General features: G+C 41.8%; 1 protein-coding gene across 5 annotated transcripts in view; it reads left to right on the plus strand.

Moving 5' to 3' along the window:
* The window catches only part of LOC125720864 (centrosomal protein of 170 kDa protein B-like), a 34,940-nt gene extending 20,326 nt beyond the window's left edge, over nucleotides 1-14,614 (plus strand). The window contains exons 9-20 of one of the 5 annotated variants that reach the window (XM_048996732.1): nucleotides 293-1,317; nucleotides 3,217-3,408; nucleotides 4,355-4,481; nucleotides 4,583-6,211; nucleotides 7,114-7,345; nucleotides 7,549-7,696; nucleotides 8,001-8,039; nucleotides 9,846-9,974; nucleotides 10,162-10,250; nucleotides 10,516-10,609; nucleotides 10,732-10,783; nucleotides 11,515-14,614. In XM_048996732.1, coding sequence (XP_048852689.1) covers nucleotides 293-1,317; nucleotides 3,217-3,408; nucleotides 4,355-4,481; nucleotides 4,583-6,211; nucleotides 7,114-7,345; nucleotides 7,549-7,696; nucleotides 8,001-8,039; nucleotides 9,846-9,974; nucleotides 10,162-10,250; nucleotides 10,516-10,609; nucleotides 10,732-10,783; nucleotides 11,515-11,705 — 3,947 coding nt within the window. In that variant the 3' untranslated portion in view covers nucleotides 11,706-14,614. Of the gene's footprint in view, nucleotides 1-292; nucleotides 1,318-3,216; nucleotides 3,409-4,354; nucleotides 4,482-4,582; nucleotides 6,212-7,113; nucleotides 7,346-7,548; nucleotides 7,697-8,000; nucleotides 8,040-9,845; nucleotides 9,975-10,161; nucleotides 10,251-10,515; nucleotides 10,610-10,731; nucleotides 10,784-11,514 lie in introns of those variants that run through there. The other 4 variants (XM_048996735.1, XM_048996734.1, XM_048996733.1 and 1 more) reach the window with 4 other exon arrangements.
* Nucleotides 14,615-16,352: the final 1,738 nt, after the last annotated feature.

Here is a 16,352-nt window from a genome sequence, read left to right on the forward strand (position 1 = left end):
AAGCTTGACCATTATGTAAATAATTTTAATACTTTTTATTTATTGGGTGGATATAAGTTGACTAAATTACTCATTCAGAAGTTGCTATAGGAGAAGTAACAGTAAAATATTAGTCAATATCAGCAAAAAAATCATCAAGAAGGAATGAAATGAGATCATAACCTTGATTATATATATTTTGGGATAAAAAGCAATAATTGTATGTGAAGGCTTAGACTGTGTCTTATCTGCCTGAAAGTTCTAGGTTCTTTGTGATGTTTGGTCTTTTCTTGACCTCTCTGTGTATTTATAGGGCACCAGCACGAGGATGGGACCCAGAGTGACTCTGAGGACCCAGTCCTGAAGCAAAAGTGCAGCACGACATCAAACCTGGTGCAACCACAACCCTCTGTTCAGTCACAGCAATCTGTCCTTCGACACCAACTGCTGCCAACAAAGTTCACGCTGCCTACGCCTGCAATCTCCAAAGAGACCCCATCTCCTTCTGAGACTCCATCTTCTCCACAAGAAAAAGCCAAGACGTCCCCACAGGACGTTAACCAGCAAGCCTTCATTATTGAGTTCTTTGACGACAACCCGCGTAAGAAGCGCTCACAGTCCTTCACACATAACTCCACCCATGGCGACTCCTACTCTGCCCTCAAGGCCAAGCTGGAGAGACGGAAAGCTGGAGGCCAGGGTGGGGAAAGAGTGTCTGCTTCATCAGGGCAGATCCCAGCCACGCAGCAGGTGACGATCCCGCTGAAGGGGCCTGGTCCTGGGCCTCCGCAGAGGGCCGGCTCGTTAAAGCGGGAGAAGGGCGAGGAGAGGCTCAGTAGCGCCCCCTCTGGGTCAGGCTTTTCCTCACACTCCACCTCTGCGGTTTCCACCAGACCTTTAGCAAGTGTTGCCAAGACATCCAAGCTGGACCAAGACTTTACAGGTGACTTTGTGAAGGAATGTAACAAAAGTACCTCACCCACCAAGGAGAACACACCTCCTCTACCTACGTCTGCTCCACCAGTCATGGAGACCTCCACCTATCTACAAACTTCCCCATCTCCCCATACTAGCCCAAACCTTCCACCCTCCATAAATCACGCTCCCACCCCTGATCACACCCAACCACTCAGTCATACACCCACAAAGTATGCATCTCCAGTGCTGGCCTCGGTGCCCCCACCTCCGCTGTCAGTAAGTGCCCACAGCATGGACCCCAAGGCCTCAAAGGCAGTGAGAACAGAGGAAGAAGACAGCTTGAGTGATGCAGGTACCTACACCATCGAGATGGAGGCCCCGGATAAGGAGGTAGAAGAGGCGCGCAGTATGATCGACAAGGTAAACACACTGCCGTGTTGCAGCTGCTCTAGTTAATAAAGAAATATCTAATTTTACATAGGATTAAGGATTCAAGCGTTTTATTTGTTACATGCAAGGTATACAGTACAACTGTAACCTGCAGTGAAATGTGAGGTGGTCAACTTCACCGTAAGAATACTGATAGAAGTAATGCAAGGTTCCATTATAATAAATATGTAATAATAACAGTTATGCTGGTAATAAGATAAAGAAGACCAGATATGTGCAACATAGCTCCAGTAAAGTGCTTGGTATGTAGAACAATATCGCTTAAGGCCTTGTTGGAACATTTGTCGGAAATACTGGTGTGTTTACTTACATGATACAAACTTACTAACGTACTATTGCTCACAGTTCATTAATCACATGGACTGGAAAAACCCTTGTTTGAATAATGAATAGTATGAATAGTATAAAGACCTCTTGGGGATACATGACGGCTCCATGGGTAGCACTTATTGTCTCAGATCTCTTGGGTTGGAGGTTCAAACCCTGTTTCCATTCATTGTGGCTGCATTTGGAACCACACAAGTAGGCACTATGTCAGGGCTGTTCAAGTCGCGGTCCTTAAGGACCAAGCACTGCTAATTTTCCAGCCTTTCTTGATCAGTGACCCAGGTGTGAAGCCTCTGTGGCCATTCAGTAATTATAAAACTAACTACTGTACCTGGAAGAACTGAAAACAAGGCCTGGATTTTGAATCAAGGGCCAGATTTGAAGTGCTCTGCACTATGTACTTAAATGGGGAATCAGTACACACAACATAAATGGTCATTCCGTACTATGTGAGTACAAACTTAGTAAACTTTTCCAGATGCACTATGTCACATTTTAAACTGCGGGACTTTAATGACCTTTAATGACGGATGTCCTGCATATGAATGGAAGTACCGATGTCACAAAGTGTTTACCAAATGCACCAAAATGCCTTCCACTTAGAGCGGGGGTGGCCAATCTTATCTGCAAAGAGCCAGTGTGTATGCAGGTTCTCACTGCAACTCCCTAATGAGGTCACTAACTAGAGGACTGATTGGCTAAAGAGTCCTCACACCTGGGGTTTGAACAGCTGGCCTAAAGGTTATCCCAAAAAGCTGCATTCACACCAGCCCTTTGCAGATAAGATTGGCCACCCCTGACTTAGACCATTGCACTTCTCTGAATCCTATCTGCAATGTATTATCTTATGTCATGACAGCTCTTCACATCAACAATTTTGCATCCTGCTTTTTAAAAATAATAGTAGAAAAAAATAGCATAGTTCAATTTCCAGTATTTTCATACTTCAGATTTTGGCTAGAAGTAGTGTGCCATCTGGGAACTTTTTGTGTACTTAACATCAGTTAAGTACACAAAAAGTTCCCAGATGGCACACTACTTCTTATGGTTTCAGATGCACTAGTATATCTTGTGTACTATTTTGCTGCATGATTTAGTATGGAAGTGTGCAATTTCAGATGCAGCATGTGTGTGTGTTTGCATGATCTCCCCACATCACATGGGTTTCATTTAGGTACTCATTAAAGACTACTGCAGAGCAGGAAATGTGACATTGTAGTATCTGGCAGCTTGCAGTTTGATTTGATTATTTTTAATGTTGCATATTTTGTGTATGGTTAAAATGAGTTTCAAAGTATTCACAGTATTACATTTGAAATGGCTGTTTTACTTAAATAAGTGATTATCCTAAAGCAAATTAAAGATTCCATATTTCAGGGAAAACTAGTTGTACATGCATCTTTCCCAGTGACCAAGGCAATATTACTGCATAAAGAATGAGATGTAGCTGTAAATACCCAGATGATGTTGATCTTTCCTAGTTGACTAGGATTCTTCTTCATATGCTAGCACCTTCACTCACATGTGCCTTTTTTCTGCCAGGTGTTTGGGGTCCCCGATTGTCCCGAGTATGCTGGAGTGACTGCTCGAGTACTGAGACCCATCATAAACAAGGAGCAAGACCAACAGGCTGTCCAGCATCAAAACCAGGGTGGTGCTGGTGACTTCAAGGCAGCCCCGGTCCAAGATGTAAACTCCGCAACCCCTAGTGACAGTCTCATCAGCCAGTCACAGGTAAAGTCCATTGATTTCTCATATTCATTTTGGGGTTCTGCTCAAAAACTACCTAATAAACTCATATTCCATCCATTTTCCAAACCGCTTATCCTATTGGGTCGTGGGGGGTCCGGAGCCTATCCCGGAAGCAATGGGCACGAGGCAGGGAACAACCCAGGATGGGGGGCTAGCCCATCGCAGGGCACACTCACACACCAGTCACTCACACATGCACACCTATGGCCAATTTAGTAACTCCAATTAGCCTCAGCATGTGTTTGTGGGGGGAAACCGGAGTACCCGGAGGAAACCCCACGACGACATGGGGAGAACATGCAAACTCCACACACATGTAACCCAGACAGAGACTTGAACCTGGGTTGTAGAGGTGTGAGGCACAACCACTGCACCACCATGCCGCCTCCTAAACTCATATTGAGAAAAGAAATTTACTTTGCAAGCTCCCTTCTGCTTCATTCATGAAGTTACTTTGGTAACACTTTACTTGAAGCACTCTTCTATAATGCATGATGCATTATAATGGTTGGTTTAAGAATTAATAAAGCATTACAGCATTTCCTATTGACAATCATAAGGTGTTGATGTTGTTGATTATAATACTTCATAAGCGCCAATGAAGCTCTCATCTATAATGTACTATACATACCTTCATAATGCATTAAAATGGCCAGTACAAGAATTACGGATGCTTTGTATTGCATTATGACAGTATTTATAATGCATTATAGTTGACAGCTTCATAAAGCTAAGTAAACATGGCTATAATGTATGCCTTTTTATAAATATTTATAGCCATTTTTATACTTTATGAATGCATTATAATGTGTTATGATTGTATTCATTGTATTCATATTTTTATAGACACAACATTCCTAGAAAAGTGTTATTAGTCAAACACAGACCACACAGACTTATTAGTCAAACACAGACGTCTGTATTTCAGGTGCATGCAGCCTCATCTGCAGGCACAGGTGCCTCCAAGTGGGTTTCCCGCTGGGCCAGCCTGGCAGATGGCTATAGTGAGTCAGGACCTACAGCAGCACTTTCTCAGGAGGATCTTTCCAACGCAGGTGAGTCACACCAAATGGCAGCGGCACATGACTGGAGACCACATTACAAGTATTCTGGTTAATAGTGCGTCATTAAATGGCATGTTTGTTTGTTCATGTAGATGGCCATGCCAAACCAATGCTGAGTCAATGCATAGATAACACAGATGTAGAGAACAGCCAAGGATCCAGAACAAGACGGCTCCTCCCCCAGGTACCACAAGTGGAAAAGTTGGAGAGTGCAGCTCCTACTATTGTCATTCAGCATGACCCCGTCACAGAATGTAACACATCAGAAAATGGCTCCACTAAGCCCCATCAACAAGAATCAAGGAAGTTGCACCTCCAAGATGACTTGGACCCAGACAGCCTTAGTGATGCCAGCAAGTCAGATGAGTGCTCTGTTGTTGATCGAAACAAGGGCAGTCGAGCTAGAAGGAATCAGGAGAAAACTGAGAATGAAGCCAAAGAGCCAGAAAAGACTGCATCTTCAGTCAAATCTACATCGTTCTACATTGGGTCAGAGGAGACCTACTCCAAAACAGACTTGGCACCTGCTCTGTTTCCTACTAGGAGAGAACAGGATGGACCTCCCAGAATTTCCCCAGCAGCTGTTCTTGCAAGGCATTCAAGTAACCGTGAGCCCCGTAGAGCTGTCAGGCCAAATGCTTCTGCTCCCAGCCTCCATTCACAGGGCACTGATGGCCAGCTCAAAAAGGAGCCCAACGTCTCCTTTGTCAGACAGGAGAGCTTCACTAAGGATCGACCAAGCGATGACATCCCCATCAGCAGGCTTCCACACATCTCCAGCCAGCCTGCTCTGTGTATCATTGAACATGGTGAGCTATACCAGAGCCCTTCTCTTAATGAGGTGGAGCAGAAGCATGCGGGATCTTCCAGCCACGCAGGGGACTCACTGTCTGGGGATTCTGATTTGGACACAGGCAGCACTGTCAGTCTGATCAGTAACAAAAATGCTCCCTCTGCACCAGCCAAGATGTTGACCAGTAGTATCCTGCAGAAGGGGAAATCATCATCCAGTCCGTCTGCCCAAAGTCTAGTGGCCCGCCAGCCAACCGCCCGTGAACGTTTATCTGAGAAGCGCCGTGCCCATGTCACCGACCACACCAGCAAGGGCGAGCCGAATAAACGTCTTCAGATCCGGCGAAGCACTGGGAACCGTGGCTCACTGGACTTCACGGATGAGCAGCAAAGCTCAAGCCTGCAGTACTGGCCCGAAACTGCCTCCTCTGACTATGAATCTGGTTCCCGGCTTGGTACCCGCAAACGTCTTCCAGCTGTGCTCCAGAAAGATTCCTTGAAAGGAGCGGTGTACCAAGCACTGACTCGCTCCAACAGCCTCTCCTCCCCACGACCCACCCGTGCATCTATGCTGCGTCGGGCCCGTCTGGGCGAGGCTTCTGATACTGAGGGCACAGAGACAGACCGAGCCTCTCAAGGTTCCGATATCAACCCACCAACCAAAGCCCTGGCTGACAGTAAGAAATTGTCGCGCCTGGATGTCTTAGCTTTGCCTAGGAAGAGGACAGGTTCGTTCACCATGCCTAGTGATACTGAGTCCACCAGCCGGGCTGATGCCCTTAATCGTAGCTCAGAGCTCAGTACCTCCATTCGTAAGGCAGGAACAACTGAGATGAAGCCTGGGGCCGGAAAGGCACCCAGGACGGCTCCCTCAAAGCAGCCCATCACCCGCGCTCGATCCAGCAGTGCCAAGTATTCTAGCACTACCGGTAAGTGAAAAGGTCTCCAGTGTGTTTATCTTGGCTGCTGACATGTTAACTTCGCTGAGTTTGTTGCATACATGTACGTGTTAATAGAGTTGTGCAATGAAAGAGTTTGACAGGTAACTTTTTTTGTGGAATGAATTCAACCGATTAACGAAAGTAATTCTTAGTGAATGGAATCTTGTTTTAGCATGTTTTTTTTCAAGCCTTGCTTCCTGAGTGAATAGGTGTCACCCCCTTGATTTTGTACATATAGCAGTGGTCCAGAATTATTATGCTATTGACTTAGTGTTAGTGCAGTATAATGTACTACAGTGTAGTATACAGTACCATAGCATAGTATAGTAGTATAAGTCATACATTAGTAGGTCTACAGTATATGATTTGCTTCTGCCTGGAGTTCAATATAACAACTAACACTTTCCAGTTAACACTTTTTTTGGCTGTCTGAAAACGTTAATATTTTCTGCAATAATTCATTTTCTTGCTTTGCATTTTGAACTATATTAATAATACATTAATAATAATAAATGAGAATTTCTTTTATTTACACCTTGGAGTATATCGTGAAGTGGTCATCTGGATTCACCTGAAATTGTATTTCAAAACAGATTCATGGCCTTAAAATCAAAAACTGTATGAACAAAATGATTACCACTTCAAATTTAAATTAATTTGGCTTTTGCATGCTGGTGAATTACTGTAACTATATCTGCTTATGTCCTATCTATTTTCTTCATCCCTTTACCCTAACCCTTCAAATTTTCAACTGTATATCACCAACACCTGGTGCAACATTCTCCTCAAATGTTAACATTCAATCCTGGAACCCCTCATTTTCCAAAATCTGTCCTTCAAACCACTATCAACCACCTGTCTCCTTTCCTCAAACCAACTAATTTGGGAAGGTTCTCGGCGACGGCAGAAAGGCTCTGATTATTCCTCTACATCGGAGGAGGAATATGATGCCCCTACAGGCACTGCTAAACACAAGCGCTCCCATGCTTCAGCAGCTACACAGACTCCGAGTATCACCAAGGCTGCCCCAGTCCAATCCAAAGCCAAAAATGAAGGTTCAGCAGTGGACAATGAGACCAGCTCCTTCCAGCATTGGTCCACACACAGTGCTGAAATTGCCAGGTAACTTTGAGTCATGGGGGAATAAGGAGCTTCTTTGTTTGGTGCATTGGAATAAAAACCTGTTTATTCAACAGCACTTAAACACAGATACACATGTACACACATTTCTCATCTTGGTATTCTTTGAGAAAACAATCCAGTTGAGAATGCCTGAAGCAGTGTATGTATATGATATATTATGCATCTGTGTCTGACTGCTGCAGGCTCAGTCAGGACCTTGCCAAAGACTTGGCTATGTTGGCTCAAGAGATCCATGATGTGGCAGGTGAAGCTGACTCGGGAATGGGCACTGCAACCTCACCTGGCTCTATGCCCAACACTCCAGCCTCCACCATTTCTGCCCGGGAGGAGGTAGAGGACCACAGAGTACCCACAATCAGTGCACTACTTTTGTAGGGGATTTCTGTTGCAATTAACTTTCCAGAGACAACAATATAGGCTGGTTTGGATAGCTACAGTCAGCTGTATAAAGTTGCACTAATGCTTTAAATAACTCCATGTATGGTATACATTTCTTTACCCCCAATGTAACTGTATTCTAGAATTAAACTATACGCATAAGGACATTTCACTGTTCAGATCTGCTAGGAGCGTGGATTGTCTTTCAACACGTGCTTGATCTTTATGGCCATTTTCTTTTTCTGTTTGTAAACAGAGAATATTTCCATCCTTGCAGGCCACCCGCTTTTCCCAGGTGCATTCCTCATTTATTGTTTATATGTTTTTATCAAGCCCATTTCTCACAGCTACCATACATGTAAATCCTACGTATGCTACCTGATACCCAAAATAAACTAACAATTACACTAAATAGCCATACCAAACTACAAAATGTGTACAGTACTGTGCAAATGTCTTAGGCAGTCAAATAATATATGTTTAAATGAACTTCATACACAGACACACAAACACACACACATAGGTTTGTAATTATTTCTTTGTGAGGACTCTCCATTTATTTATATGGGGAAAACTAATCCCAACATCCATCCATCCATCCATCCATCCATCCATCCATCCATTATCCTCCACTTATCCGAGGTTGGGTCACGGGGGCAGCAGTCTCAGCAGGGAAACCCAGACTTCCCTCTCCTCGGCCACTTCATCCAGCTCCTCTGGGGGGATCCCGAGGCGTTCCCAGGCCAGTCGAGAGACATAGCCCCAGTGAGACATGTCCGGAACACCTCACCAGGGAGGTGTCCGGGATGCATCCTAAGTAGATGCCCGAGCCACCTCATCTGGCTCCTCTCAATGCGGAGGAGCAGTGGCTCCCGAATGGAGTCCCTCCCGAATGACCGAGCTTCTCACTCTGTCTCTAAGGGAGAGCCCAGCCACCCTGCAGAGGAAACTCATTTCAGCCGCTTGTACTCGCGATCTCGTTCTTTCAGTCACTACCCATAGCTCGTGATCATAGGTGAGGGTAGGAACGTAGATCAACAGGTAAATCAAGAGCTTTGCCTTTTGGCTCAGCTCTCTCTTCACCATGACAGACCGATGCAGCGCCCGCATCACTGCTGACGCCGCACCTATCTGCCTGTCGATCTCCCGCTCCATCCTTCCCTCACTCGTGATGAAGACCTTAATCCCTACCCAGCCCTAACCTTAACCAAAAGTAACCAAACAAAATACGTGACTTTTGACATTTTTAGAACTCTTTGCCTCCTTTTCCTTCACTTTCTGGTCAAACTCCACCAAATCCATTCCTACTGTGTTTACGTCAGGTGGCCTGGTCATTTGATGTAATACTATCACTCTCCTTTGTAGGTGGCTTGCTGTCTCCAAACTTTTGACTGGCACTGTATATATTGGGCTAGTCATTTCAATACCTCTTCTTAAGTCATTCCAAAAAGTATTTGCAGTAACTGTCCAACATATCCATGTATTTATTGAAATATCCACTAGCATACCATGTTTGGCTAATCAATATCGCATCACATTATGAACTGATTAATTAAATTGGTGGTGAAATCTAATGAACACGTGGAATGGCTGAGGCGCCGCTGTGCAGAGGTTTGGGAACTGAACCTGTGTTCCTCTAGCTGTCCAGCAAGATATCAATACATTTTAAGGGAAGAGAAAAACTTCATATTACTTTTTACTGTGTTACTGTTCATTTGCATGTATTCTAATGTTGAACTGTGTTTAGTTCTTTTCCTGACAAACTAACACTTACTACCCTGATAAATAGCATTAAACGCACAATACTTTTGCACAGCACTGTACATGAATGATTTCTGTGAATGTGTGAATGACTTCCTGTAATTTGACTGACTTTTGTACAGTTAATGATCTGCTAGAATTGTGAGTGCCCCTCCTGAACTCTGGAGTGCCATTTCTAAACAGTTAGTGTCCACCCCCTACCCCATACGTTGAGTAACATTTTCATACTGTCATTGTTACCCACTCATCATATAGTATACAGTATAATCCCATATCCAGCTTGTTTATGATGATAGTCTGATTAATTCCTCCTAATGGCCATTTATGTCTTCACTCACAGTTAATTCAGCACATTCCAGAAGCCAGCTTGAACTACCAAAAAGTTCCACCAGGTGCAGTGGGAGTCCGGGACCCAGACCCAAATATGAATGAAGAAGATTCCAAACGGCGACTGTGGAATCGTGAAGAGGTCATTTTCTTTCTTTTCTCAAAATTTTCATCCTGTTGGTATCTCCAGGCAGCAAAATTTCTCTGGTGTGGTTATTTCTTTAACGTTCAACTCTTTTTGTTCTTTTACAATTTTCTGTGGGAAAAAGAATACATATGGGCAATTTGACATAGGTGCAATTTGAAAAACACACATTTTTACTTTGCAGGTCATTTTAGACAATCTGATGCTGAATCCTGTGTCTCAGTTGTCCCTGGCAATTAGGGAGAACACCGAACAGCTGGCAGAGAAAATGAAGTAAGACTGTATGGACTTTTTGTCTTTTCAGAATTTCTGGAAATAAACGAGAGCACATGTCTGTTTCCATACAAACATGAAAGCATGAAATGAGAGAAATAATTAAAAAAAAACTTTTTTTTATGAGTTCTTAAGGATTTAAATTGTGCCTAACCTTCAAACCACTTTCAACCACCTATGTGTCTGCCTTCCTCTGACTTCTGACTTGAAACTCCTACATTATGTTTTTTATCGTTTTGAGTCTGTCCCTTCTGTGCCATTTCAGGTCATTGTTCCACAACAGGACAGAAGTGTGGGAAGAAATCGAGGCAAAGATCAGTGCTGAGAATGAAGTGCCTATACTGAAGACATCAAATAAGGTCTCCTTTGTCCTTCTCTCTGGTACCAATTCTTAGTTATTGTGAAACGTCATAGGATAGTGTATGTAATTTGTGCTATGTTATGGATATTCATATTCATGCTGTTTATATTGTCACCTCAGGAAATCAGTTCAATTTTGAAGGAATTAAGAAGAGTTCATAAACAACTAGAAGGTAAGAGCATCCAAGGTATTCTGGATGTGATGTATGGCCTGTATTCTTCTATTGAATGCTCCATTCTCAACCTGTTGACATTAAAATGTAGTACAAAGTTCTTGCTTTAAAATTGAGATTAAAATTACGATGAAATTTATTGATCCTGGAGGGAAATTTGTGTGCATACAGCAGCAAGGGTGTAGTGCATAGATAGATTACGTATAGTGCATAGACAGTCAACAGTGCAATCAGGTAAACGTGGTGCAAACAAATGTAAAAAGTATACAGTACACAAATTGAATATCCTGAAAATGGAATATTGTAAAATTATGTACATAAACATTTAATAATAATAATAATAATAATAATAATAATAAAATTAGTTAATGGGATATGTGCAGTTAAAGAACAGATAAGCACTAGACTGTTACTGTTGATTAGATATCTGTTGTCTTGTATTTTAATTGATAAATTGGTGGTCTTACTAAAATGTTGCTATTTGATGTAACTCCATTGCATTGTCGTGCCGAAAAGTACAGTTCCTACCAGGATATGTCCATACAATTTTTGTCCATCACTTCAATACATTTTATGAAAAATAATCCATTTCTGCTCCATGGTGCCTTTATGTGGCTTTGTTTTTCAGTGCTAAATGTGAAAATAAAAGTAACATATAGGCCTCTTATTGTGCGTATGTAAGACTAGCTGCAAGGGGATAGTTGCATTACTCCATCTCTTTCTGTTTTTAGTTATAAACACTATTATCGAGCCTGGACGAAGTACTGACCCACTCAGCAAGGTCCCCTCGGGTGGGGCAAAGCCCACATTGGCTTCCCAGCCCCCGACAAGAGGGGCCCGAAGCTCAGCTGCTAACGCTACAGGCAAGAAGCCCAGTGAGGTACGCAAGAAGAGCCTGGCGGGTGCTGGCAGCCAGAGCTGAGTACTGTGGACTGGCAAGGTCACGGTCAAGACTGTCTGGTCATGTGGAAGCAGTCTGAACCATTGAGTCATTTTTGTAAATATGGAATGACACAAAACCGAAAGGAAAGCAGAGAAGATCTCCAATGTGTGTTTGAAATGAATGTAGGGAACAAGATATAACTCATGTTAATGCAGATTATTTTTTGAAAATACAGCATTGCTGGCCTGAGAAGAATGCTAATACTAAGTGTTCAGCAGGCAGGTTGTGCCGGGGTTGAATGAGGGAACCTCATTGTTTTGTCATTTTGTTTATCTTATGTTTTACAATTTGTTTGTAGCATTGAACAGCTGATGCCTTTAATGGGGTCAACAAATGAATGCTATAGCTGACATCATAATACAAGAATATTATATGTGGACAGTATTTACTACAGAAATTTCACCTGGTCGTGTGACAGAGGCCTTTTAAATGACTCGGTATGCATTTTGTTTCTCCTCTATTTATCATGCATTTGTTTAATTGTTTCAGAATGACTTGAATGTCGGTAAGTGCAGATAGGTACATTCATGCTTTAAGGATCATGTGGTGCCCAAACATCCAAAACCTGCAGGAAATTGGAACAGCTTTTGTGATGTGCTCCATGTGCACTGTGAAGATGTGCTGTGCTTGTGAAGTGCTCCATCATGAGCTTAGCTGGCAATTATGAAAGTTTTGTCCACAAGGCTGCATAGCATTTTTCTTTTGCTCTAGTGTTTTTTCAGTGTTTTAATTTTTAAAAAGATGCTGCCTTGTCATGTATACATTTTTTTCTTCCTTAAACTGTGCAATGCTAATTATTGAATACATGTTGTTGCTTTCTACTGCACACCTAAAATCATGCTCTGGAATTAATGCAAGCAGTGTTGGCGTATTTGTATTTATAAATAAAGCTGAAGGTGACCTGGAACCTGGAGTAGAATTGGCTATGAAATGACTTAAGAAGAGTGAAGTGTTCTTTTATTTATTTATTATATCTCTCCTGCACAAGAAATGACGTCTCTCGGATATAATGTATCTTTCTACTTACCTGTATACCCATAACCTGGATGACCTTTTAAACAAGGCGAAGTACCTGTGGTTACTTCCATTGTTGCTGAAACAGAAAGGATTTTGCATTCATTGTGAATTACAAAAATCCTGCTAATGATTGGGAGTCAGAGTATAAGAATTCTGGACTGAGTCAATCAGTTAATAGACTTGTGTGTGTTTTCTGGGAAATGGAGCTCTCCCCAGGGTACGGTCTTCCAAACATCCATATTAGTCTTCAAACAACTGCTAACTTACTGTGAACGGGTTTATATGAAGGCTGTGAGCCCTTCCACTGTTTAGTGTAGGTGTTTCGTGTGGCGCCTTGGTCAGTTTGGGTGTTAGGGTAAGATGTTCCAAAGCTATGAATCCCTTTTATGTCTTTGCTGTCCAGATGCCCATCTCTGTAGGCTGTGTAGACTCTGGATATTGTAATGCTTACATTTATGCTTTAAAAAATAGTGACTGTCCTGCAGTAGAACCTCAGCTTAGCTCCTCTGCTCAGCCTGCTGTCCACCATATTAAATAAACAGATTTGTTTACATTCACCAGCAGACACCTTTGGAATAAATGTGTAGAAGTGCAGAATTGCAGAAGTGAATTCATTGCAGAAATGAATGATTATCGTTTCACCTTTAAAATGCTTGGTGTTAAGTATTTAATTAATTTGTAAGATGTCTCTTTGGGTTAGATGTATTGTGGTGGTGGTAGGAACCACAGGACAAAGCATGTACAGTAGCATCAACCAAAGAAGACCGAGTGTTATGTTTTTGTCAAAGGCAAGCAGGCTCCGTATTTGTGATTCATGCGTATAAATTGTGCAAAGTATGACAAATTGCCCAGAACAGCCCCAAGTCCGATGTATTGTAGGGGAAACACTCCTAGATAATGTATTCCAAATACCATGCATTATAGTCAGTGTTCTGTAAATCTGACATTTATATTAAACAAAACATTTTCCTAATCTCATTGTATGTTTTCTGTTAGCTTGATATTTTGAGTTTCGAGGCAGTTGATTTACATTATCCTTTCTTTGTGTAAGATGGCTGCACCACTGTACCATTTAAGGTGTTGTGATTGAGCAAATGGAGGTAAATAAATAATCTGTACAAAGGAATAGGAATGCACTTAAAAAATTAAAGAAAATGAAAGTAAAAGATTATTTTGTGAAGATGCTGTTTTTCTGTTACCCATGCACATAAGTGTTCATTTTAAAAGGTGTACTTTTCGTAAGAAATGATGTTAGGAAAACATGCTGTATAAAGCTTAAAGCTAAACGTTAACATTCTGCTCATTTTAGAAGCATAAAGTAAAATAATCCCCACCTGTGATGGGTGATCTTTGACAGTTATCTTTGTAAGACCTTGAGGGTTATTTTGAGGTCTTGTGCTGGCTGGTGAATGTATCGATTTTTATCGCCGGTATGGACCAACACCTTTGTATTTCAGACACTTCATTGAGGGTGATGCTGTAGAGGCTGCTGCTAAGTTACAATGTCTTGAGCTTTCATTTATTTCTGCTTTCTGTTTTGTTTAATTCTCCTCACCTGCATGCAAATCAAAGATAAGCTACACATCTCGTCTCTACATTATGTCTGTAAATCAGGCCTAGGTGTCTTTGCCTGGTTTTGCAGTTTCCTATTGTTAAACTCTATTATCCAGTTTTCAGACTGATTGCGTACTTTGGGCATTGAAGAATGTGCTCCCCTTCAGATTTAGATCCTTATTTTTAACCATTGTTAAAAGCTTTATTTTTCTTTATGAACTTCTTGTGAATGATTATTCTTTTCTGCCTTAAATAAGATATTTCATTTTTATCATGTTTTTAACATAGTAATAAATATAATTTAATCACTAAAATAATGAGTGTCCTCCAGTATTTATTTAGTGTAACCAGTATAACATAAACAGGTTAAAATTATGCACAAATATACATACTGCAGCTGAATCAGTGCGGTGGGTCATGTTTTATCTTGTTCATGTAAACAAGGAGTTCACCTTTATTAGCAGTGCACTGCTAGGGACAATCAGCAGTGGCACAGATAATGAAAGCCTATACTTCACACAATAATCAGTCGGCAAACATCACATTCAGCACAATATAAAAACATTTACTATATACAACATAAATACACAAATGCACACATTTATTGACAGGTTATTTAATATGACAATGTGGGACAAAACAGTATTTGAATGACTAAAGTCTTTATTACCCGGCCCTGGAGCATAACAATATATTTTGTATATGAATATAGATATTCATATGTAAAACTCATTACATCTGCAGATTATATGGCTGAAACAGGCTGATCTTTACAACATACAGATATATATGAAATAGCATACATATATTTTTTCCATTCTTCTATGAGCAATATAAATAAGCAGCTATTAAGTTTTTACATTGGATGGAGATGTCTAAGCTGAAATGGAATAAGCACAGGGTCAGTCATGTATCTGACACCCTTAAAGCATTTCAGGGGTATAACAGATGTGATGCCAAGGATGGGATTCAAATCAACAACTTGTGCATCACAGACAAGGGCCTAATTCACTGAGCCAGTTCAAAGCGGCATCACTGGGATTCTTATTGCTGAATTCAACATCCAGGTGCCCCTGCTTCCTGATTATACCCATAAAATACTTATGGGTAAATAAAGTTTGGTCAGTTTTCAAAACTTTATGCCTTAAGGCTTCCAGTGTGTTTACATTCTGTTAAGGCTGTACCAACACTTACAGGTCAATAATTTTAGGATGTTGTGAGATGGCAAGATGGCTCTTTTATAGCCGACGATTGCAGGACCTTCCATGAGTGACATTAATGATGTACACAGACTGCGGAACCTAATGTCACCATCTGAGCCTGCAAATCAAACAAGAGCTGGATTCTCAGCTCCTGTTTCAAGAATGGTCTGGCTACACAACACTGGGCGTCCTCCACTAGGGGGATCTCCACTTTGGGCCTGAAAAGCACATGTACTGCACACCTGGCCCAGACATGACAATAACCAAACTTCAGGAACGGAAGGAGAAGATTCTGCCTCTGTTTCTGAAGTTTGCTTAAGGTCATGTCCGGGGCAGGTGTGGACGTCATGTCATTTCTGGCCCCACAGTTCCCCCTAGTGGAGATCACCCAGTGTTCTGCAGCTATATTCTATTGCCTGGTTCTACCATTGCAGTTAATGCAATTCTTACAGAAGATTTTCATCCGGATGAAGAGACATGTCCAGGAATGCGGGCTCAGACATAACAGTAATTGAGATCCAGACTGATGTCCAATGGATGCAGCCCTATTTCTCAAAGGAAGCGATCTACAGTAACTAGACCACCTCAGAACATTCATGTTTTTACAGCTAAGACAATGTTGAGTGTAACACTATTCTTCCATGATTTTCCATGAACTTTTCCCTGTCAGTCATAACATACTGAGTAACAACAGTTCTATGGTACAATGCTATTAAGCTACCACCATACTTGAAGGTGGAAAAATGGTGTCGCTCACATTGCTGACTCCTGCAGTTCTGGGAAACTTCATAGATGAACAACATCCTATTCACTCCATCAGCTTACATTGTCGGTAGTAGCTGCAACAGTAATA

This window comes from Brienomyrus brachyistius, unplaced genomic scaffold, assembly GCF_023856365.1.
Source record: "Brienomyrus brachyistius isolate T26 unplaced genomic scaffold, BBRACH_0.4 scaffold27, whole genome shotgun sequence".
Lineage (NCBI taxonomy): Eukaryota > Metazoa > Chordata > Actinopteri > Osteoglossiformes > Mormyridae > Brienomyrus > Brienomyrus brachyistius.